Source organism: Notechis scutatus, chromosome 1 (assembly GCF_049901735.1).
Source record: "Notechis scutatus isolate UNSWTSFEM ecotype Mainland chromosome 1, rNotScu1.2, whole genome shotgun sequence".
Classification (NCBI taxonomy): domain Eukaryota; kingdom Metazoa; phylum Chordata; class Lepidosauria; order Squamata; family Elapidae; genus Notechis; species Notechis scutatus.
In genome coordinates, this window is record NC_142009.1 from 106,130,832 (window position 1) to 106,156,760 (window position 25,929).

A 25,929-nucleotide genomic window follows, 5' to 3' on the forward strand; every position below is an offset into this window, starting at 1 on the left:
TCATGAGATCAAAATTTGGGCGCTTGGCAATTGGCTCTCATTTATGATGTCCTGGGGTGATGGAGAAGTCAATGTGGAAGCCAGATTTAGTTAACAACAATTCAGTTTTTACTAACAACTGCAGTGATTCACTTAACAACCGTGGCAGGAAAGGACATAACATGAGACAAAACTCACTTAACAAATGTCTCACTTAGCAACAGAAATTTTGGGCACAATTTTGTGATCGTAAGTCAAGGACTACCTGCACTGTCATTAACAAAATGTAATAGATCCTTTCGATGGTTTGTTTTCAGTGTATTTTTGGCCAAACCAACTACACAAGAGTAGAAATTTCTTTTTGATTACAACTTCTTATAAATCAATGATTCAATTTTCTTCAAGTTTATATGCTGTATTATCTTAGCGTCATTATTCCGGGGTGTTTTGTTTTTGTTTTTTTGTTTTAGATAGAAGAAATGCAGTACCAGGAAACGGGGGAAAAGAGTAGTGTATTGTTGTGGTGGATCCCGTAACTCTGAACCTTGAGAAAGGCCCCAACTAAATGCCTAAGCACTGAAATAATTGTTTAAGGGCTTAATGGAATATTTCATAATTTTCAGGCAATGTCATACATTGCATACATTGCATTGCATACAAGATGCCATTCAAAGTGTTAGTTTTAATTTCAGTACTCTAAATGGCTTAGAGTCGCATGGGCTAAGTAGCCTTCTCTCTTGCTAGGAACCTATTTGGCTTCTATGAGTAGCCAGGCCATGTTAAAGAAGATCCTAGTTACTAGGATTTCAGAAATCTGTACTGCTGTCCAGATATAGAATAAGCCTAAGCAATTGTACTTCATCCCCATTGTCTCACATTTTAAGAAGTAGACAAGATCTTTCTTTTCACCAGCCCTTTTTAATTCATTGATCTCAAGTGGATTTTTAATTGGATTTTAACGGTTACGTTAGAAGTCTGGAATTCCCCCAGAATGGAATGAAATATATAAATCACGAGTGACAAACGTGGCGTCACATTGCCGTCGTGTGACGCATCATGATGTTTTCCCCCTTTGACACCCGATATAAATAATCAACAGATGGTTTATAATGAATAAATACTAAGATAATATGTTGCCAAGCCAAATAAGATATATTGGGTACATATGTGTTAAATACATGCAGGGAGGGCTAATTGTAGTTGACAGATTAATGGGTTACTGTAGTCACATAAGGAAGTAAAAGAATCATTGTGTTTCTAATCAGGAATTTATTTATTTTTGTGATACACTAGCTCTCATTTTTGCCTTAACTATTCAGCTAATACTGTTAAACATACAAGCATTCTTCTATGTGGCAAGACTAGCTATGACTCTTTGTTATTCTGTGTATCAAATATGAATTTATAAAAGCAGATTTAGTCCAAGTCAGGTTCACTGGCTACAGTTTGCCTTACATTTACGCCTTTTGGCATCTTAATTTTCATCCCCTCTTCCAACCATCCTAGACCTCACCATTCTACAGCACAAAGACTATCCCTGTTTCGGGTCTTCATATTTCCTATTCTCGCACTCTTACATGCTTAAAAGAAAAGGTGTTCTGGAAACAATATGATGGATAAAGCCTTGTTCTTGGCTGCTGCAATTCATCTTAAATTTTTAAAAAAGCTCTGATAGTGCAAGGCAGGCAGGATAATAACCAATTAGACACACATTATATAACACAGTTTCTTTTTCTGGCAAGAAATTAAAAAAACAGTAGTATAAAGTAATGGAGCTGGCTGGTCCTATGATAATATATTTGTTTCTTGGCCAGAATAACCTGGAGAACATTGTTTCAATATTTTTCATTGTGCAAAATAGGGAATAGAGAAAAATTGAGATGTGCAGCTGGTAAAGTTACTGTATGGTTGTGATAGGGTGGAAAAGCTCTCTAGTTTTCTTCAGTTTTCCTTTCATTTTGCCTATTACACATTTATCAGAAGTATTATTTATTACTTAAGACAGTGTTCTTTCTAACACATCAACAAATTCATCCTAAGATGTCACTGATCAATTCCAATTTGATTTGATTTAAAATGGATGTGATTTGACCAGGTTTTTACATCTATCTGTTTCTTTCACCTGCGAAAAAAATGATGAAGAGTCAAAAGAGCATGTATACTCCATTCAGATTGCCTATATACTTTTTATACTTCCTTTATTTACTCTTTTTTTTAGAAATACAGATTTGGATGCATTTTAATATTAAACAATAGATACACAGTGGATGTTTAAGAAGATCCTTTCCCTTTCTTTCATTACTTGCTAGAATTGATTAAACTTAAAGATTACTGCTCTTGTCTTCATTTAGTAAAAGGAGTAAGAAAATGGAAACAACATAAACAATTTACTGATTTTAAAAAGTAATTATAGGGGTGTTGTTTTATTGTGTTCGTGAGCCACTTGGGACACTAATAATCTTGGCATCCAATAACTTACTTAAGGTATAATTATATACTATTGGATTATAATTGATTAATTGAAAGGTGAATATAGACAGATATTGGATCAAAACTTCTATTGTTGATTGTGTATCCTTGCTATTTTTTTTAATAAAAGAGATGATCTATTAGAAAGTAATTAATTTGGAAGAGATATTCATTAAATTTTAAGCAGTTAAGTAGAACATAAAGTAAAATGGCCATCTTTCGTGTCATATAGCAATATAATAATCCAGGATATTACCATTTGATCAAACAAAGAAAAAAAATCTAAATTGTGACAAAATAACTGATCCCTATTTGATGGAAAGCTAAAGTGTTTTCAGCTGGTTTAAGTTATATAGTCTATGCTGGAGAGCAGACAATTCTCACTGATGCTGCAAAATACATGGGAAGGTTCTTAAATTGAAAAGACTATGGCCACGGTTTATTAGACCTATATTTGAAATTGTTTTGGCCAAACTGTATTTATGCTTGGTTTATTTTTCATTGTTACTGCATCGTGGTATTGGTATGCAACAGTAATCAAGAGATATTGCCTTAATATTGCTAACTGAAAATGTGAGAGATGGTGCCTATGAAAAAAGAGGTGGTGTGATGGACTATAGTGAAGCAGAAGTTTCCCAGGAAGGATGGAGTACATTCTGGGAGGCGGGGGGAAGGCAGGCAAGACAAGTGAAAGCACAGGCTGGACTTGGATAGGAAACAGAGGAAGAGTTTTAGGATAGCCACTCTCTAGAACAGGGGTGTCAAACTGGATTTCATTGAGGGCTGCATCAGGGTTGTGTTTGACCTGGGGGGGGGGCTGGGTGGTGTGGCCAGGTCAACGTCACTCATATTGGGGGTGCCTGTGGTGGCCCAAGCACTCTACCAGCAAAAACGGGCTCCCAAGCTCCGTTTTCGGCTGTGACAGCCTCCTGCAACCCTCTGCCAGCAAAAACGGAGCTCGTTCCATTTTTTTCTGGCAGGGGGCATCCTGGGCTGGTCCTTCACTGTTTCCAGGGTGACCACACAGCCAGATCTAAGCACCTTGTGGGCCAGATCCAGCCCACAGGGCTTGAGTTTCACACCCCTGTCTGGAATCTCACAGGGCAACATTCCGTCTATTGCATGTAAGAATTGCATTCTGGCTGAATTGTTCTGTGTCTTTCTTGGACTTAGCCTGATAGAAAACTGGTACAATAAGGCATTTTGGTATTGATGTATTTACCTTACCAAATGACTGGATATATCTAAATGTATTTGTACTAATGTGATAGAATAGCTGTTTTTGCCAGAAAGGGAGGAAAAAAAGATTTGAGTTAAAAACTACTACTTATTTATATTTCTTAGTCTTTCTCCATGGCCTATAGTACAAACATGTTGGAATTTTTCACCTCTAGAAGCAAGAAGTGATAAAGGCTGCAAAGTGGAAAGTATCAACCAGAGGTTAGTGGGACAATGATCCAGAACTCAAGAGTAGCAAAGACTTGCACAAAGCTTTGATATATGTCAAGTAAAAGGGGGCTCAGCACTGCCCTGCCAATATGGTTGATCTGAATAGGAAGGCTACTCTAAGACAGCCAGTGTCAATCACTACCAAGTTAAGAAATCCAATGCAAGGTACCAGATTGTGAAAAATGAAGATAGGCTGAAGCAACTAAGACTTTGAGTAAATAAAAGAACAGAGCTTGAGGTCTCAAGCTGCAAATTATGATTATGATCTAACTTAAAAACTAAAGTATAAAAATTTGTATATCTTAACAGAATATTTGTTGATTATGAAAAAAGGGATAGACAAATGTTGCATGTATGATTGAAAGCTGCTGAAGCAGAACATGTTATCTATTGCAAGGAATTAATGTCAAAATATTGCTTATAAGAGCTTACTCCTGCCCATTTTGTGATATGGAAGAAAGAATGGGTACATCTGGAGAAATAAAAAGTTGAATATAGTGGGAATGAGGTCCATGAGAAGTAAAACAAGAAAATATAGGACCAAGAATGAATGACTAATAAATAAGCATGAATTGAATAAAATAGTGATTAGAGAAGATGTACGTTGAGATGGTTTGCTCATACAGTACAGAGAAATTCAAAGGGGTTGAATTGAAGTACAAATACATGGAAGACTGGATGTGTAATGAAGAAGGGAAGACTAAGAACAGGGGTGTCAAACTCGATTTCATCGAGGGCTGCATCAGGGTTGTGTTTGACCTCGGGGGGGGTGTGTGGCCAGGGTAGGCGTGGCTGGGATGGGCATGGCCAGCTCAACATCACTCATATCAGGGGTGCCTGTGGTGGCCCGGATTTTTGGCTGCCTCCTGCAGCCTTCTGTCAGTGAAAACGAAGCTCCGTTTTCAGTTGCAGAGGCACCACAGGCCACTCCTTCACTGTTTCTAGGGGAGCACCATGGGCTAGATCTAAGCACTCCACAGGCCGAATCCGGCCTGCAGGCCTTGAGTTTGACACCCCTGACTAAGAAAGTTGTAAGTCCATAGGATGGAGTTTGGATGAGCACTTTAAAAATAAATTCAGGCTCAAAAGTATCAGATATGGGGATAGTATTCTTATCATCATCATCATCATCATCATTATTATTATCATCAAAGTTAAAAAGGGTAGAACAGAAATAAAGGAACATAAATTACATAATCATGTAAAATTGCAAACTAGGCATATTACAAACTAGGCAGGATTTGAATCATTGAAATATTGGAAATAGTTTGTCATATTTCCAAACCAATTTGAATTATAATTTGAATATTTTTTTCTGAATTGTAAAATCATTTTTGTCATCAGCAAACTTGTTGTAATCTACCCGAAGACTTTGCTTCATGCAGACTTTAAAAATGGAATACATAAATATAATTGATCCTTCTTGATCTAACTTGATTTTCCATAGACACATGGAAGACTAGGGATCTAGGGCTAATCCACCTGATACCTCTTTCCAATTTAATGATAAGCATGTTTTGAATTTTATCTTCAAGTCAGTTTTGTAGCCACTTAACTGTCATGCCATCCAGTGAACATTAATGAGCCTGCAAATGGATCTGTCATGGTATATTTTGCTGAAGTCAAGATATAATATCTTTACAACATTCCCACAGTCAATTAAGAAAATCATTAGGCTAACTTCTGATAAATACTGCCATGGTTTCAAAGTAATTAGTTTTTTAATATCCTATCTTTATTTTATCATATAAAAATTATGTATTTTATCTTTATGATGTTCTCTAGAATTTTCCAACCAGTAAAGTTTCTTTTTTCCCCATTTACTAACCCTCGATATCATTCTTCTGACCCTTAAGATTTGAATTAATCCAAAATAAATAGGTATGCTGACAATGTTTCTGGGGCTAATCCACTTGATACCTCTTTCTAATTTAATGATAAGCATGTTTCAATGCTTTGAGATTCAGTTATGATTTTTAATTCTGCTCTTCATACTTGCCTAACTGAATGTGTACTTTTTGTTGGAGAAGCCTGAGCCAAAATAGAAGTTGAGTAGCTCTGCCTTTCTTGAATTACCTGTTAATGTTCTTTTCTTTTCTCTTAAATTTTTAACATAAAAAAAGATAGGCTGCTGCCGGTTTGCACCAGTTTGGGCGAACTGGTAGTTAAAATTCTGCACAGTTCGGCAAACTGGGAAATCCCACCACTGGCTGGCCCTGTCCCTGCTTGTTTTTCAGCCTGTTTTCCAGGCCATATTTTGGGCTGTTTTGGGCCATTTGGGGGGCAAAAACGACCTGAAAAATGGCCTGAAAATGCCCCCAAAATTCACCAAAATGACCTGTTTTGGGGGGCATTTTTCAGGCTGGTTTTGGCCATTTTTTGCTGTTTTCCGGGTGTTTGTCAGGCTTGGAAAATGGCCTGAAAACAGCCAAAAAACGGGCAGAGGCGGGGCCAGCCAGTTGTGGGATTAGCCCCAACTGGCTGAATCCTACCTCTGCCTTTGAGGCAAGTGGCCAGGAGGCGGGGCTGGATGTGATGAGTGATGTCATGAACCCAGTCACATGACCAACTGGCCACGCCTACCCAACCAGAGAACCAGTTGTTAAGTTATTCAAATCCCACTACTGATTTGCACTCTTTTCAATCCAATAGACTGTTGGACAGGAATTAGGCAGAGGGGTCAGAATTTCTGGCACCACCTCTAAAATTCCAGGTTATCTCTCCACACTCTGCTTTTTGTAACCCAGTCCTATATGCCTCCTGCCTTTATTTTTTTTTAATTAAGCCTTTTGTATAGCATTGGCTTCTTCTGTTATCCTTTTCTTCCTCATTGGCATTTGGCGGCTGTGCTTTTGAAGTAGTATACTTTTCTTGCAACTGTTTTTACTATCTTCCTTGTGAAAGAATACACATTTTCAGCTCCTGTTCCCATTAGCTTCTCCTGCCATGAGACCCTATTTTTTGAGTCTATTACAATCCTTTTTCTTTTGAAGTCCATATTTGATTATGCTTGGATCCAACTGCCAGATTTTTTTCTGAAAATTTCTTAAAGCTAAAGCCATATCATCAGATAAGGGGCATTTTGCATGGATGTAGGATACATTTTTTTTCCTGCCTCAATGAGGCTACTTTTTGCATACTTTATGAATTTCATAAAATAGTCTAATATTCAAAAAGTAGGAAGTAAATGAGCAAGCAGGTGCCTTGTTTAAAAACCACAAAGCAATACACACAATTTTCTTTCCAATCATTCTCTCTGCAATAAACTCTGAACAGCTTTTCAAACTAAAACTCTTATTCATAGGTAATCTGGTAATTAGATAGGCTAGCTGAACTTATTTTATTTGGAATGTTGTGTCTGTGATAGTTGCTTTTTGCTGTTTTATCTTTTTCAGTAAAATCCTTTTTATATCTAGATATTTGCTGCTCTTAGCTCAAAAAGGGAAAGCCTTTTTATTGTGTGAGGTTGCCCGGTTGCTCAGCTACCACTTCTGTTTCATAATCGTCACCAGTTCTGCCCTGCTGGTGTTAGAAATGAAAAGTCATGTACATCTTTCTTCATCCTTCATGATTCTGGGCTGAAAGGGCAAATTTTTAGTGAAAAATGAAGAACTGGCCATCCAGATTAATTTGGAGGTACCGGAAGGTTCAACCTTCAGTCTACTGTAATTATATTTCATTTGGATATCAAGAAGCAGTTTGCATGCATTATCTTATTTAATATGCACCAAAATGGTTGCAATTTTCCACAACTGCTCAGAAATCTTTTTTATTGTTTTTTTATTTTGTCCACATTATTGTTCACTGTTTTGGTCCTTTGCTTTTCCCCTCTTTCTTCTCCTAAAACAACTGGGTTGACATCACTGTTTAGTTATAATCATACTCACCAGACTTGGTACTCTCTTCGCCTGCAAATAATGCCCCCTTTTTTATATATATTTTACCCCACTATTAAAGATTTTGATCAGCTGATAAATAACAGAAAACAATGTTCGTAGTACAGGGTCCATAAAATACATTTAGCAATGAATCAAGCCCCAAGCATTGTCTTAATCTCTGCTATGAAGTATTTTTGTTACATACTCATTTGCTATTTTTATCATGTGACACTAACCATCAGGAAACCCAATTTTCCAAATGACTGACTTCACTGGTAATTCATAAAGATATTTCTGAATCCTCTGTGATTCAAGCATCTTAACTGTCAACTATAATATCTGGTTTCTTATGTTCTGTATTAAATATTATAACACATAACTAATTTTGGATTTATAGTCGGAAATCAATATTGTAAAGTAGCATAATAACTGCATCATGGAATTTCTTTGTGGTTATTTTCACCAACCATGGTAATTTCTATGGATTTCCTAATAAATAGGCCAGCCATGTTCATGGTAGGAATTTGTTCAACAGTAGCTTATTCTCTCCCGTAATTCTATCAAGCTTTTTTTTAAGTTGTAAAGTTCTATGTAACACAATACAATATATTCTGTTCAGATATAAACTTTACAAATATATGTTTCCTACTGGTAAGTTACAAGTTTAGAAATCTGTATGGATACTTGGGAATTAAGGTTTTTATTGCATGTTTGTGGTCCAGAATCTTAATATTCTAGCCATGTATTCATGTTCTTCTGGGACCTTGTTAACAAGCAACTTCCATCAGTGCTTGATCCCTTCTATCTATCCTGGCAGCATCCTTAGAGCAGAAACATTTTCCAAACTAAAGAGGCTCCACTTGCTGTAGAGATCCATGCTGGAAAATGGCCTTAGAAGCCTGAAGCTAAGAAAGCACTTTTGAGCCTGAATGTCCATTTTCTATGACAGACTACTATAAAACTTACTCTGTAGTGCATTAAAAGAACAACAAGGATTTCCTGGTACTTGAAAAAATATTTTTTTTTAAATCTCTCCTTCATTTAAAGTCTTAAGCTGTCCCTCACCATTATTCTTATGTTTCCAATCATCCAAAATGACATTGCTAACAAAGATGAAAGAAATTGTAACTCTGTATCTTTCACCATTGTCCATGCTTGTGCAGTTATTAGACACTGCAAATTAGCAGACTATGGGAAGTAACTAAAGTATATTTCCAAAATAGATTGGACACATTCCACATTGGATCTGCACCTGTGCTTGAATGGATCTGCATTCAAACCTATAATTAGTCATGATTTTTTTTATAAAAAAAGACATAACTAGAACTAGGCCAAAGAGGGCATTCATACATCAAACATTTCTAGGAAGTACAATAGTGAAAACATAGTTATTTTCTTCTGAATGTCTACAGTAAGTATATATATATATATATATATATATATATATATATATATATATATATATATATATATATATATATATATATATATATATATATATATATATATATATATAGTGGATCACACACACACACACACACACACACACACACTGCACACACACACACGTATACATACAAGCATGCTAATTAGAGAAAGAAAACATATATATATATATATATATATATATATATATATATATATATATATATATATATATATATATATATATATATATATATACATACACACACACACACACACACACACACCCATACAAGCATGCTAATTAGAAAAGACAATCCACAAACCACTATTTTCTTCATAAACCAAAATTTATGGATGGGGTGATCCCAGGCAGGTTTGGTGTGCAGTTTGGGGGTCCTCCTAGACTCACGACTCCTGCTTGAAGAGTAGCTGTGGCTAAGGGAATCCTTCCACGCCTTTGGGTAGAGCACCAGTTGTGCCCAGTTCACACACTGGGAAGCCTGCTCACCATCCCCTATGCCTTTGTAACTTCCTACCTTAACTACTAGAATATGCTTTACATGGGGTCCCCCTTGAATAGCACTCAGAAACTTCAACTGATTCAAAATGTAGCTGCACAGGTAATAAATGGTACAGGTTGCATAGCACATGTAACACCACTACTCTGTGAGCTGCACTGGCTGCTGGTATGTTTCTGGGTGCAATTTAAGGTGCTGGTTACCACCTTTAAAGCCTTACTTGGCTCGGGACCAGGATACCTGAGGTACTATCTTTTATCAAGAGTTTCTACCCGCCCAATCCAACAGGTTGGGCATGCTGCAAGCATTCTGTTAGCCAAAGAGTACTGAATGGCAGGAAATAGAAGATGGACTTTTCTGCTATAGCCTCTGCCTCTAATCACCAATTCTCGCCTTGGTGATTAGAAGGGCCACAACCCTATTGGCCTTTTGCAAAGCTTTAAAAACATGACTAAGTACCCAAGTCTGTGTTAAGGGCACCGTTAGAATGTGTTAGGGGCATCGTTACTTTATTATTAGTTGATTAATCATCATAGCTGCTGTTGGGTTTTGTGGACACTTTTATTGTTTTCATACTTTTAAAAATTGTTTTAATTCCTTTATAATTTTAGAACTGTAAGCCACCCAGAGTCACTTGGTTGAGTTAGGTGACTATAGAAATTGAATGAGCGAACAAATGAATGAATAAATAAATAAAATTATTTCTTTAGATAACAACTATTTTTAGATTCATATTTTTCATGCAGTGCTTCAAGAATCAAATAAATTATTTATCTGATGCTTTTATGCAGTGCTTGCATATTGGATTCTTTCTTGCATTCTGTTATGCATGAAGTCTTTTCCAGTGCATGTCTCCTTTCAATGAGAATATGAAATATTTCAGAGTTTCAGGAAAATACAAGGCTTTAGTATTCTTAAAGTAAATTCTTAGAATCACCCAATTTATATATTTTTGTCATCATTTTGTAGATAGTAGGTCTTACAACCTGAAATTGACGAGTGTTTTCTATTGATTTAAAAAGGAGGAGGAGGACAGAGACCCAAATCCATCTTCTTAAGAATACTTTAATTACAAAAATATACAGACTAATTTGGTATAGGTATAACTGGAAAAGGCAACTAAAATATATGATTTATAACCAGTGACAGGAAAAACATCAACAGCACATATTTATATATAATTTTTTTGGTCATTTCTCACTTCCTCATTTGAAACAATTCTCCTGTATAGAGGAAGGCATTTTCCAAGCATGGATCATTCATGTAATTTTCTGAGAGAAAAAAATACTAAGAAGCTTATATTAATATATCAAATGATTCACTGTATTAAAAACATTAATTAAAAAAAAATTCAAATGACCAGTGTTGTAAAGAATTTTAGTGAAGGCAAGTCAATAATTATATTTTAATTATTAAGTAATATGCTTCTGTGTATGAATAATTTTTAAGATTAATTACTAACAAAAGCAATTTAAGAAGCATTCTGTGAACAAATGTGTTTAAAGTACAGATTTGCAAAACTAATAATTTGAGAAGGCAGATAAAAAAAACAGCAGGACCAGGAAAGGATACTTTGAAGATTCTGGAATAACAATAGGACCAGGATTGAGTAATTCCAATTTGGAGAAATACATTAATAGATATAATTTTTAAGAGGTTAACAGTGCAATACCATATATGTTTACTCAGAATTAAGTCCCACTTTGTCAACTGAACGTTACTTCTAATACGAATGCTGCAGTTTGGAAAGTACAAAATAGATCTTGGATCTTCCTGAACTAAAACTCAGATATGAAAAGGTGATCTTGGGTAAGTCTTCCCATTCCTGCCTGCTCCAACAATAAGTTTATAGTTCATATAATATTGTGATACTATTCCAATAATATAGATCAAAAGGGTTAGCACTAAGCTAGATATAATGCTGAGCTCAGTACTATATTTTATTTTTTGTTTTGTCAAGCATAGTTCAACTTGACTACAACTGTCTATCCTTCAATTTTTAAAACATTAACATTATAATAAAATTTTATGTATCAGAGAAAGGGACAAATCTAAAATCCATACTGAACAACATCTACCAGTTCTCAATAAATTGCTATATTTCACTATCTTCCTTCTTTTTCCCATTATAAAACAAGACTAAACTAAAAAAATAGTGGTTTTGTCAAACTGTTCAGATTTCACCATTGACATATTGATCCTTTAAAGAGTTAAATACAATGGAGGAGAAACAAAAACATCAACAGAATAGTAATTGTACAGTCATCAGGATCTTCCTTTAAATAAATGATCATTCATTTTCTATTGGCTTTAACTAAATGAAAAATATTAAAGCCTAAAGCACTGATCATTACATTTTAATCAAAACTATTAAAAACTAATCATTTTGTTGTACAGAAATATAACATTCATTTATATTTACTGTTCATTTTGCATGCGGCAAATGCAAAAATGAACAGCAAATTAACCCTGCCTTCGAATGGATCTCTCTTCACAGCTGAGCCGCTATAATCTATTTTATGCCATGTAAACATTCTATGCTTCTCCTGAGTGCTTTGCTGGATTTGCTCAGTCCCCCCAAAGAGAACAAGAGTGATTTAATGTTTGTTTTTTTTCAATATATTGGGGAAATAATTTAAGTATAAAAGGAGGACCATGTATCAGTGCAGCTAAATGGAATTTTAATGTTACCTAAACACAATGGCAGTGTTAAAAGTTAAAAAGGGAGAGACGAAGAACAGAAAATGACTGTCATTTAGGTATAATTTCTCTCCCTTCCTCCCTCTTTTTAAAGGTGTTTTACTATCAATTCATTGAATGATTTTCAAGGGATACAAGACTATGTTACAATACCAAGCAGACTTACTAGGAAGTAAGCTCCATTGAACTCAGTGGAACTTTCTTCTGAGTAAACATTCTTCAGATGGCACTACAATTCAATTACAAGGACATTTTATTCTATAAGAAAAGATTTGCAAGTAAACTGAGAATTCAGACCTGTTTGACTATAGCAGACTTAGCATTTCCAACTGGTACATGGTATTTTTTTTAAAGCTATAATACTTCATAATGTATATAATCATGAACAAAAGCTTTTTCAAAACTGTTTTCACTGTGCTAAAGTAACAATCTAGACTTGTTGTAAGTATATTATTCTTACAAGTAGTTCGCAGTTATTCTTGAAGGCAAGTCTTGGAGTTTCCTTAGCATAGTGCTGCTGGGGAAAATTTTCAGCATGTCCATCTTCATCTCTAGCCTGAAGGGAAATATAATGGCCTATTTAGGGACTTAGAAATAATGGAAGAAAAAGAATAAGCTAAATGCATAACAGCTCAGATCATTAAACAAACGGGAATTTAAAATACAACAGTAGTAAAAAAAATTCTTATATATGCAGTATTAGAACTTTTGAGTGCTCATTACACCATTAAAAACATGCAAATAGATTTTGGTGTAAGAGTTAAAGATTAGCAAAGAAACAAGCCCCAAAATCAAGTATTTCAGCTCTGTTCTGAGTGTTTAATAGCACAGTATTACTCATGTCTATTCAGATGTAAGTCACGATGAGATGAATGGGACTTACTTCCCAATATATGTAGGATTGGAAATCTTAAAATTTTCAGTTTATTCCCTTTCTTTTTGGTACTTCAAGGATTATATTACATATAATCTATAGGTATTTCACCCTTTGGAAATGTTCAACCAATAACATATTTCCAGATTAAACATTTTAAGAAACAAGGTCTTATTTTCTGCTTTTTTCTGATAGTCATTGTATTGCATGGATTTCCTCTCTTTTTTATGTAAAAGAACTGGAATCAAGTTGTCATTAAGTGAGGGCAATCAAATATGTTAAAATATTTAAGAATATAAACTGAAAGTTATGGGTTGTTTTGATCTAAACAGCTCATTAACGAAGCTGAAGTGTAAATGGATAAATTAATGCAATTCCATTAGCAACTCTGCTGCTTGCTTGCAGCAATTTCTTCTAATCTGCAGCATATTCTGGTTTAGAGTTAAAGTAAAAAGAGAGAGGTAGGAGAAAGGAGGAGTGTCAGCTGCATGCTCATTACACCGTTCATTTGGATGACACTTGCACTCTGTTCCACTCTCATCTCATCTAATCTCTGACTGTTCACTCTCCCTTTCTCCTGGTCTCCTGAAATTCACAGCTGAGCTGTCTCCCTCACATATGGCTTGCATATAATTATGCATATTCACATTTTACACTGCATTAAAATGATGAGCTTCTGGCTTCAGGCCAGCTTATTTAAATAAGACCCAGTGAACTTGGAAAAGGAAGGAAGGAAGGAAGGAAGGAAGGAAGGAAGGAAGGAAGGAAGGAAGGAAGGAAGGAAGGAAGGAAGGAAGGAAGGGGGCGAGAGAGAAGAGATAGATAGGAAAGCCATATGGCAAGCAGCAGGTACTTCTGTCTCTTTGTGAAAGAAAGAAAGAAAGAAAGAAAGAAAGAAAGAAAGAAAGAAAGAAAGAAAGAAAGAAAGAAAGAAAGAAAGAAAGAAAGAAAGAAAGAAAGAAAGACTACATGTTATATTAATCAAGATGATCTGTAACAATAATATTTAATAACTCACTAGTTATCTCTGATAGTTCTTAAGATATTCTTAAGTTTTGTTACTATTGTGTGAACTATTTTCATGTGTTATATTTGAGTATTTATTTTCTGTTGGCATGGGCATTATAAAATATCTGTCCCTTTTTATGTTTCCCCCCTTTTTACATAACTTTCCAAAATGTAATTCCCCGGCTACAGAGGCAAAAAGGGTTATTCTGAATTGGATATCAAGGGTACCAATGTTTAGCAAATTATTCAGCTTCTGAGTCACTTAAACATATTTTGGTTTTCCAGACACTCTTCTTCTGGAGTTAGTAGCAAAAATTAAAGGTTTACTAATGTAATTATATTATATTATTTAATTCCAATCTAAACATTAGGAGAATCAAGATGAAATTCTCTGCAGTAATAACTGAATTCTGTTAAATCCTTACAAATTAGCATCTCTAAAATTCTTCACCAACACTCCTATCTTCTAAATCCCGGTAGCAGTAGGGTTACAAGATTTAAACAAGAAGAATGTTAAAAATAAAAACAGCAGGGTCCCGTGGCACCTTAAAAGCTAACGATGTTTATTGCAGCATACGCTTTCGTGGCCTAGAGCATTGCCAGAAGACAAGTACAACTATTTCAATTTATAAATGTGATTTACTGTTTTTTTTTCATATAACCTCTTTGGGCCAAATTACTTATGACAGGCAGTTCCATAGTTCTTCCTGAGAAAGCAGACTGGAACACTGAAATTTGGAATAAGGGGCTCATAGGAAATGGTCTTTCAAACCTAAGCAGCTAGAATCTCTAGGTTGGGCTTGGTCTAAGTCTCTTGATAAGAGTAAATAGCAAGGGTAGTTTTAGCTAATAGGCACACTATGTAAGTGGACTGCAAAGTAAAAATTAAGAAAAGGAATGGATAGCTAGTAGGATAACTTATGGGTTATAGGTCACTTACACAAGCAAATTCTAGAAACAAATGCTAAATAAATATTTATATCAGGTTTGGCTACTTTCTTAAGGGCACAATGATTTTTTTAAAAATCAGAAATATTTTTAACACTGGATTCTTTGTAAACTAATGTACTAGACAATCCTATGCTTATTTCTTTCCACAATTCCTTAATATCTTCTCCTTAAATAATACTCAAATCTCCAATTTAAACTTGTCATAATAGTTTAATACTTTTCCATGCACTCACATGCCTATTCAAAATTATTGCTGTGCACTGATTAGGAAAGTAGCTTGAGAATATAATTTTGGGAAGCCAAATTTCAAGAAGAAAAACGTTGATCTAGTTTACTTAAGAAGCAAATTATGATGCACTCCCCATGAGCATGCCTTAAAACACAAACTGTAGGAAACATGACATCTGATATTAAAAAATCCCATAATAGATGGACAGACTATATTGCACCAATTCTGTAATTGTGGCGTATATCAAAGCTCAATTCAAAATTTTAATTTTTTGTAATTAAAAGACTTAAAATTATTTGGGTCCACGTTATATTAAGAATCATCTATACTTTTCTGTATCTGGGCATTGTTAAAATGATCACAGAAGGAACTGTTGTTAAGATCTGTAAGATAACAACCAACAATGAAATTATCTTGTTTACGGTATCTGTTTTTTATTTCATATTATGCTTTAAGACTGCAGTTCAAATCCTCTTATCTAGAAGTAAGCATCATTGAACTTTGGAGGGCTTAATTTTCAGGAGATAGAAGGACTATCCTGGAAAGCTTTGGATTTGGTTTATTTTTAACTGGTTCTTCTTGATTTTTTAAAACCAAACTTTGGGGGGCTTCTGATATTTATGCTGGATATTTTTTATAGTTAAACTACTTGATAAATCTTGAGAAGCATCTAAAATTGCATTATTTGAGACTCTCTCCCATACATTCTCCTATCCCGATCCCATCCAAGCTCCCCCCCCCAAAAAAAAAAACCCTATGCACATTAGAGCTGTTTAAAAAATTTGGAAGAGGAACTTTATAAAGCATGTTCATATGAGATAATCATAATGCTCTGGTGTGTTAATGCAGCTGTATCTTCCAAAATGTTCTGCATAGTTGCAGATGCTTGCACAAGCTCAACCATTTTGATTCACAGGCAGACACAGCTGAAGTGTGGTCTATGTATACATGGGGAAAGAGTTCAAAAGAAAGCATCTACACTAAATTTTCTAAAGTATGTAGTTGCTTCTTTAAAGAAAGATGCATAGATTGAGGCAACACATTTTTAAAAGCACCCCTTTTGAATACTTCTTTTTAACCTTACTACAGAGGAAAGTTGTGCTTGTCTGGAAGAGAATAGCTTAAAAAATAATAAACCAATATTTATGCTTATTAAAAACAACAACAGAAGGGCCAAGCACATATTGTTTAGCATCTGTAATTTGATTATTTTCAGACCAAAACATGTTTGAAAATATGAATACAGACTGAACAAAAGATACAATAAAGTTTTAACTACCATAAATAAATGTCTGAATTGTAATTTATAAATATGGTTACATAGCACGTCTTTACTTGTGGCCCCTTTTAATCTAGATTTTAATCAGTATTTGAATGGATCTTCATCTTGGAATGGGATGGAATGGAATGGTATAAGGCGGGGGTTGGCAACATGTAGCTCCAGAACTGCATGCGGCTCTTTGGGCCCTCTCCTGTGGCTCCCTGTCGGATGATCCCATCACTGGCTGGCCCCGCCTCTCACCCTCCCCTCACAGTCACTCACCTGCCCTGAGAAGGGAAGGGTAACAGTGGCGGATGGAGACTCGCTCCGTATTCCAGAGCGGGAGCAAAGTGCCCCTCTACTTGCCTCTTCTTCCAGCCCTTCTTGATGCTGCAGGCACCAGGGACAGGCACAAATTTTCTCTTTTCCGAGACACTGGGCAGGCGGCTGCAGTCAATGTCCTCATCCTAATGGGCTCCAGGAGGAGGAGGGGATAGCAAGAGCAGCAGCATTATTGTCTCGGAGGGGAGAGAAAGATGCGTGTCTCCCCATATTCCTCTCGCCACCTCCATGGCCAGCTCGCTGCTCTTGCAACGCCTTATGCAGCACACTTAAATTTAGCACACTTCACAATGGGGGTGACAGCGTCCTCTCCTCCATTGTGAACACATTCAATACCCCTTAAATTAAACAGCGTCATTTTCGGGAGCTAGGAAACATCATGTCATGTTGCCTGCCTTTCCCTGAAATTTGGGTGGCTTCCATTCTGATGGCATTTTGAAGGCCTTAAAGACCTGGCTTTAATCCCAGTCCCTGGGCTAGGATGATTGATGGAATTGCTGAGTACATGATATTTATTATATATGTTGATCAGATTGGCCAACTTTTTATTGTTTTATGTAGATTGATATTTATATATTGCCTTGCATTGTAAGCCATCCAGAATCAGTCTTGATTTGGGTGGCACCTAACAAACCTAGAAATAATCTATAATGATACTAAAGGTAGCTAACTATAATTAATGATAAAGTATTAAATATCCAAATAAAACAAATATGGAAATATGGCTAGAATCCTTCAGAGTCTTCTTGAAATTACCTAATTGTTAATTATCCAGTTGCTATATGCATGGAATCTTGGTTGTGCTGACCGTGTATGATTATTCTATGTTTGTGCATGTGTACGTGCAGATATATGTGTGAAACAGACAACTGGGAAACTCAGTATAAATTGTGATGTGCCTAATTATCTACCAATAATCCTTCTGCCTCATAAAGTTATTGCATTTTACTGGCAAGCCTCCAGGGATGACAGGGTCCTTAGCCTGATTTTATGGATTAACCTTCAGATCTCATTATAAAAATGAGCTATAAGAATTAACATAATTGAAAACTAATAAATAGTGCCCCTGTCTTTCATTCTATCAGTAATGCTTTCAAACACCAACATTATGGTAATGGATAAGATAAATTATTTTCTGGATTACTGTCTTCTAGGCTTTTTATCCTCTGTATATTTGAGGGGAAGGGGGAGGGAAGGAAAGGGGGAGAGAGGGAAAGAAACAGAGAGATGTGTGTCTGCTGTATGTGGAGTTCCTATTTTGTTGGAATGATATAGTTTTTATTTAAATTTTTTACACATAATCTCTGATAAGACTAAGAAATCACCAGAGTCAAACATTGGCAGACATCCAAGGCTTGTCAAGAGCACAGCTTACTATAAAATACTAAAAATAAAGAGATAAAATAAATCAAATCATTCCTCTGATGAAAAACAAACACAGTATTGTTACTGTCTTCTATATTTTAGGACCTTGTTTACTTTATTTCTGATCAGTTATTGAACAAACTTTATACTAAAAATGTCTAAATCTTAAAACAGTGCCAATTTTTAGATTACCATTCTTCTTTCTGAATGTCAATTTTTGCATATTATTACAGAGTGCTGAAACGTATGAAAATAAAATAAAAATATAGGAAATAATAATCTAACAGAATATAATGCAAAATGTATTTGAAGGAATGTATGAGGGAGTCCATCCCCTTGTGGTTCTTCTTAGCTGCTGTGTTTATTTTAGTACGTGGTGGGGGGTATTTATATATTTTAATATTTGTAGATACCCAGACCATTTATTGAGCTGGACAACCATGTGTCTTGATTAAATGAATGAATGAATGAATGAATGAATGAATGAATGAATAAATAAATAAATAAATAAATGCATAGGTTCTATCAGGCTGAATTGATGCATTAGGCAGAAAATAGTAATATAATCAGCCATTTTGTCAATAATTTCTCATGTTTTTATTCCTTATTTTATTGTTTATGTTAAAAGTCATATGCATTTTTGAGGGTCAATGAAATAGCACTAGCACTAAGACTTACATATCGCTTCATAGTGCTTTAGAGAGCCCTCTCTAAGCAGTTTTAAAGAGTCATCCTATTGCCCCCAACAATTTGGATCCTCATTTTATTGAACTTGGAAGGATGGGAGTCAACCTTAAGCCTGGTGGGATTTGAATTGCTAAATTGCAGACAGCTGATAGTCAGCAGAAGTGGCCTGCACAAAAGCACTCTAACCACTGCGCCGCCAAGGCTCCTATCATTCTCTCTTGTTCACTGTCAAGTCATATTGCTTTTAACAATCCATCACCTAACATTAATAGGACTGAATAAAACAAATTGAAATCTTGCATAGTGAGAAGGGGAAAAATAACCAGTTAGAATAGATAGAATTCTTTATTGGCCAAGTGTGATTGGACACACAAGGAATTTGTCTTGGTGCAAATACTCTCAGTATACATAAAAGAAAAGATACATTCGTCAAGAGTCACGAATCATAAGGTACAACACTTAATGATAGTCATAGGGTACAATAAGCAATCAAATCATACTAGGAAACAGTCAATATAAATCGCAAGGATACAAGCAACAAAGTTACAGTCCTACAATCACAAGTGGGAGGGGATGGGTGATAAGGAGTGATGAGAAGATTAACAGTAACAGTAGTGTACATTTTGTAAATAGTTGAACAGTGTTGAGGGAATTATTTGTTTAGCAGAGTGATGGCTTTTGGGGAAAAACTGTTCTTGTGTCTAGTTGTTCTGGTGTGCAGTGCTCTATAGTGTTGTTTTGAAGGAAGGAGTTGAAACAGTTTGTGTCCAGGATGTGAGGAGTCTGTAAATATTTTCACAGCCCTCTTTTTGACTCGTGCAGTATACAGGTCCTCGATTGATTATTGATTATGACAGTCAGTGGAACAAGAAAAGTATATGGCTTTTTCTTAACATCAGGTGCATAACAGGGTAGGAGGGAGTACAGTGAATTGGAGCTCAGCAATTGAATGTATCACTATCACTGATCAAACTGAATGTACCTTCAGTTGGGCTTACCTCTTTCCATGAACTTGACCATATTATCGTGTTCAAAATTAATTTATTAGGACTTAAGTATGCTTTCATGGAGGCTTCTATCTTTTCTGGGTTTGGCAACTAATTTTTCCTCACATGTATTAATGCACACAAGTGCAGATTGTAGTATGGATCACAATTAAGGAATTTACATCATCTTTTGCTTTTATTTTAAAGTACCATTAATATTTTCAAGGAGTAAATAAACTTGAGATGAGAAAAAATAAGGCAAAGGCCAATTTGCCAGTTAAAATCCACTCCTTTTGTTATAGTTCTAGATTGCAGCTCCCATGTAGCAATGAAAACTACAAGTACAGTTCCTTGGGGGTGCGAATGTGCAAAGATACATACACTTTGTTGTCCACTCAGAAGATTACTTTTCAGAGATGGCAACAGAACTGTATTCCTGTGAATTGTTTGGAAGCTGCCCTAATGGTATTTTAGCCTCCATGACAACAACAACTACTTTATCCTCTATCTGAACAGAGCAGCATTGGTAAAGACAGACAACTGGCAAAGTCACATACTGTATTCTAGCCATAATACTCTGGTTTTGCTTCCTACTTAGCATAATATATGTGGCCAATCATTGTGACTACTAGTCATGGTTTGGTTTAGCATTATGTATGCATCAATAAATGATCACGAAGAGAAACAATGGCTTATTGTGAAAGATGTATTCAGCCACTATTTGCTTCCACTGTTTAGTTTATATGCAGAGATATTACCTGTTTAGGACAGACTATATTTGCCATTTCAATTTATGCATTCTTGCCCCTTCCTCCAGGAGTAAGCAAGCAAAATACGATTCTAGGAAATGGTTTTTATAGTCACTCACTGCAAACCTGAGAATTTAGCACTGGTCTTTCTTGACAAATTATTTGACAAATAATTTCTTTCTCCTCTCATAATGCACACTCTCTCTCTCTTGACAAAGAGGTTTCATCGTCACAGCCCAAAGTAAGTTAGGAGATATAATTTATATAAAAATATGATTTATATAAAAATGACTGCAAAAGACTGTATCCTACCCCAGGTTTTTTGTTGATCAGTTATGATTCTATGGTGAGTAAAAATAGTTGAACTGCAACCCAACAGGACAGACACAGACTTCAGTGGATAATTAGGACTGCAGAAAAAACAATTACTACCAACCTCCCTTCCATCGAGGACCTATATACTGCACAAGTCAAAAAAGAGGGCTGTGAAAATATTTACAGACCCCTCACATTCTGGACATAAACTGTTTCAACTCCTTCCCTCAAAACAATGCTGTAGAGCACTGCACACCAGAACTACTAGACACAAGAACAGTTTTTTCCCAAACACCATCACTCTGCTAAACAAATAATTCCCTCAAACACTGTCCAACTACAAAGTCTGCACTACTATTACTATTAACCTTCTCATCACTCCTTATCACCCATCCTCTCCCACTTGTAACTGTATGGCTGTAACTTTGTCACTTGTATCCTTACGATCTATATTGACTGTTTCCTAGTATGATTTGATTGCTTATTGTACCTATGATTATCATTAAGTGTTGTACCTTATGATTCTTGACGAATGTATCTTTTCTTTTATGTATACTGAGAGCATTTGCACCAAGACAAATTCTTTGTGTGTCCAATCACACAATAAAAGAATTCTATTCTATTCTATTGAAAGTCTAAGAAAATATGATATGAATTATCATTTGTAATATTGTCATCTGTTGCAGTATTCAGCAATCAAGCAAAATTTCATCATAACAATGAAACTACTAAGTTTCAGCACTGTTCTCCTTCTTTCTGTGGTTAAGGGCTGAGAAAGTAATGATGTTTATCATAACATTACTACTAAATGATATGTTGTACATAAAATCCCTTGCAACCTCTTTCCTGAAGCAATCATCAATAATACGAATACTAAGATATCTAAGGTGGGCTTTAAAACAAAATAAGTAGCGATAGCAAAAATGATTCACCTGGTATATGTTTTAAAGGAAGAGAAAAATAATTTTTAAAAAGCTCTGCACTTCAGCTTTGAACCAATCTATTCTATCAGATGTAATTAATTTCTAAGTTATAAACACATTATTTTTGTGTGGATGAGGCAGCCCATTGGTTCCAGTAAAACTTATTGCAGATAAAATGTTTAGTGTCACAGATTGTCATAGACTTACATAGTTGATCAACTTAAATTGCAGTTGCTACTTTAAATGAGGCTACAACTGTAGTGTCACATTTGCCGAAAACGCATACGGCAGGGAGTAAAGTTCAGTCTGCTCTTGCATGCCCAAGATTTAGAGATGATGACTGTTCTTTCAAACATTAGTGAATTTTTGGGAATGAACTTTATTTATGTATTCAATTGGTCTATATGTTAAATGTTGGGCTGCTTTTCGTAACAATGGCTTCACTGATTTTATTATTCTTACTGTTTGTTAAATGGACATTTCCAATCATAAGGAAAAAAAAATATCAGGGAGAATTTTGTTAAACTGGGAAATGGCATAAGATCATCTCTGTAGATGTCATTATAATTTGGATTAATTTAGCCTTGTAGAAACCACAATAGTTTTTGGCACATGAAATACCATTTTTGTGTTGTTTCTTTTGTTTCTTCTGGCAGTTTTGGTTGTGGAATATTATAGAAAAATGAACACTACTCTTTTTAATTTGGTGGGAAGAATATAGTGTAGTATTTAATGCACATTTTATATTTATACATTCTGCTTTATTTTGAAATGCAGCTATATTACAAAGGCATACAAAATGTAATACCTTCTGTGAAGAGCAACATACTCAAAAATGGTAACTCTAAATTTATTTATGACATAAACCAATATTCTTATCTCTAACAGAAAACAAAGATCTAGAATCAGCTAACCATGTTCTTACCATATGGAAGTTTTTTCTGTATAGCATTTATTAACCTCCTTTAGAAGGACAACAAAAAGTGGTAATTCACATAAAATAATGCATGGCTTTCGGCTATAAGCATGTAAATAAAAGATTCAAATTGTGTCTCAGTCAACTACAGCAATTTGGCCAATTCAACAAAATGCAGAAATTTCCACAATTCCTATGCTGTCTTCTTTATCAGCCTAGATAATTTTTACTGACAAACTGGACAACCCTTGACTTTTTGCATCATCCTTTCAAAAATAGGAAAGAAAAAAGCCGTGGGAACAAAGCAATTTCCAACTTCTTGCTGGCTTCCCCAGTGACATGCTTGTGGAAAACTGGCAGGGAGTTCAGAAATCACACTTCTTTGTCCTTGGCTGATCCACAGAATTGTCTGCCATTTTACCAAGAGAAAGAAAGATATAGGGAACTATGGGTCGCAAAGAAAACTACACCCCTGGTGTTTCCCCAAGGTTCCCCATTTTCCCTTGTGCCACACAACCTACAGGTTTCTAGGAAATATAATCAGAAAGTGTGGTGGCATTGAAGTGGCCACAACTTCTCCGAATTTCATTCCCCTCAGAGTCATAGATCCCAACGTTAGCCTGCTACAGTTACCTTGGTTTAATAATTGTTGTCCTATACTTTCCAATTTTGCCCAACTGAAGGCTACAAACAAGCAGATGTGAGAGTTTTAGTACATAGATAATAAGCATGAAAGTTAGACAATATTTTTAATCATGAATGACATGCATGAAATATAGGCAATAGCAGGAATGAAGTATAGATAACTATGACACTCACTCATATTCTTAATTACCTCACAGAACAAATATTACAACATGTTCTATATGGGATTGCCCTTGAAAGCCACTTGGAAAATCAATTGGTTCAAAATGCAGCAGTGTGGGCAATTATGAGCTAATGAGGTTAATGAGGGCTTAACTGACCAGGTTTTTAATTTACTATGCTAATATTTTTTTCAATTTATGCATGTCTTCCACCATTCATAATCATGTGTGGCCTTTATCTTAGTTTTGTAACCTAAAGGCACAGAAGTTTACATAATGGAACATTCATTAACTCCTAATTTCCCTGATACAATTGGGAAAATAACAGTAATATCTATGTTAGGGAGTATAAGGGGCTAAATAATCAAGTGCATGAATGAACTTAACAGGAGGAAGACCAGTTTATGAGCAACTGTGCTTTTCATGATGAATTGGATTGGTAAATATACATCTTAAGATCACAGATGAGGGATCACAGATGAGATGATATATGTAATGTACATGTACTGTATATGTTTGATCTAATATGAAGCATACAGCAAAATAAATCCAGTCTTAGAATAACCATTACTGAACTTGGCATCAGTTTAAAAAACTGCTTTCAGAAATTATGCCTGTCATATAGTCCATATCCACACAGCCTTTAAAACAAAACAAAGCAAAGCACCTTTCCTAATATTCATCTGCCAATGAGAGTTTCATTGTAGAAGAATCTCACTAAATCTCACTCTTGGTTGCATGAACAAAAAAAAAATGAAACTAATGACATCATCTTTCACCACCAATCTAGGGAACACTGCTGAAAAATGATAGGTTTTTGGGGGAACCTTCTGTTCTGGAGTAGAGAGGGCGAGTTTGGCAATTCTAATTCAGCTGTTTTCAGTCCCAGAGTTTACTTTATATTTAATGATTATGCCAAGTATCAATTGCTCTATTCAGATAATTAAGACAAATATAGATTTAGATGTCATTTTGAATCTCTCTTGAAGTGTATTGTTTTCTAGAGAAATATTCCCTTTTTATCAAATTGTGAAATAGCCCCGTAAATGCCAATGTTTTTCAAAAGTTTGGAACTCTAGTTGTTTCTGGGGGAATATTTTATGAACTTCCCTTCCAATAAGCACATAACAAAATTTTGTCACGAGCAGTTGAGCAGACCACATCCTGTTCCACAGCCTAATTAGCATAAAGTGGCATTACTATTGTCATTAATTTTTGTACAGCAAATAGAAAACATGCAATATATTTTTATATAGTTCATCAAATGGATATAAAAAGTAATATGTGTATAATTAAGCAGCTGGATGATCAATGGCTGTGACAAAAATTACTTCCTTAAAATTCTAAGATATGTATTCAGACGTTGGCTTCAGTTCAAATTTTCAGGAGAAATGAACAAGTGGATCATCTCAGTTCCAACGACATTACCTTGTAAACTTAAATGTATTAATTTTAGTGAATCTACCTTCTAGTAAATTTTCATTCATGGACAATAATATCTTTTTAGGGTATACTAAAATGCCCAGTGAAAAATCACTTTGCCAGTCCGTCTATAGTACAGTACTGCCTTGTTTTAACTTTGATTTTCTGCTCTTGCAAAACAGAAGCCATTCCACTCAACAGGTCATGAAGGAAAAAGATCCACTATAGTACCTCAAGTACAAGATACTGAAGGGTTACCCAATAAAGAAAAGATTATATATCAGTTGTCCTAGGACTAGGTTTTGACAAAGGGTTAACCTGAGGGTTCAAACATCTGTAAAACCACCTTCCATTCACAGCAATGCTATGACTGGTGGATGGTTTGGATGATGATGTTAAGAAGGGAGATAGGAACATTTTTGCTTAACCTAATCTGCACATTGTAACTCAGGATACTGCCAAACAGACTCAATATTTTAAAGGAAGAACAGAGCAATTTTATGCTGACTACTTTGGGATAGGTAGAAAGCCCTTTAATTTGATAGTAGGTTAGGTTCTATGTAGAGTGTAGAATCTTAAGGCTATTAAGATATCTAAAAACATTATAAGGAATAAAAAACACCAGTATCCCTGAATAGGATGAAAATCCCAGCCTGCAGTTTAGATTAATATTG

At 35.2% G+C, this 25,929-nt stretch overlaps 1 protein-coding gene across 5 annotated transcripts in view; it reads right to left on the bottom strand.

Moving 5' to 3' along the window:
• SOBP (sine oculis binding protein homolog) overlaps positions 1–25,929 on the bottom strand; it is a 175,752-nt gene that overhangs the window by 55,004 nt on the left and 94,819 nt on the right. For 4 of the 5 annotated variants that reach the window (XR_015745238.1, XM_026666633.2, XM_087942585.1 and 1 more), the window contains one exon: positions 12,882–12,977. The exons of the other annotated variant lie outside the window; for it this stretch is intronic. Coding sequence is in view for 3 of the 4 variants with exons in the window: in XM_026666633.2 (XP_026522418.1) it covers positions 12,882–12,977 (96 nt within the window). In the remaining variant the exon portion in view is untranslated. The remainder of the gene's footprint in view (positions 1–12,881; positions 12,978–25,929) is intronic. 5 annotated transcript variants of the gene reach the window in all.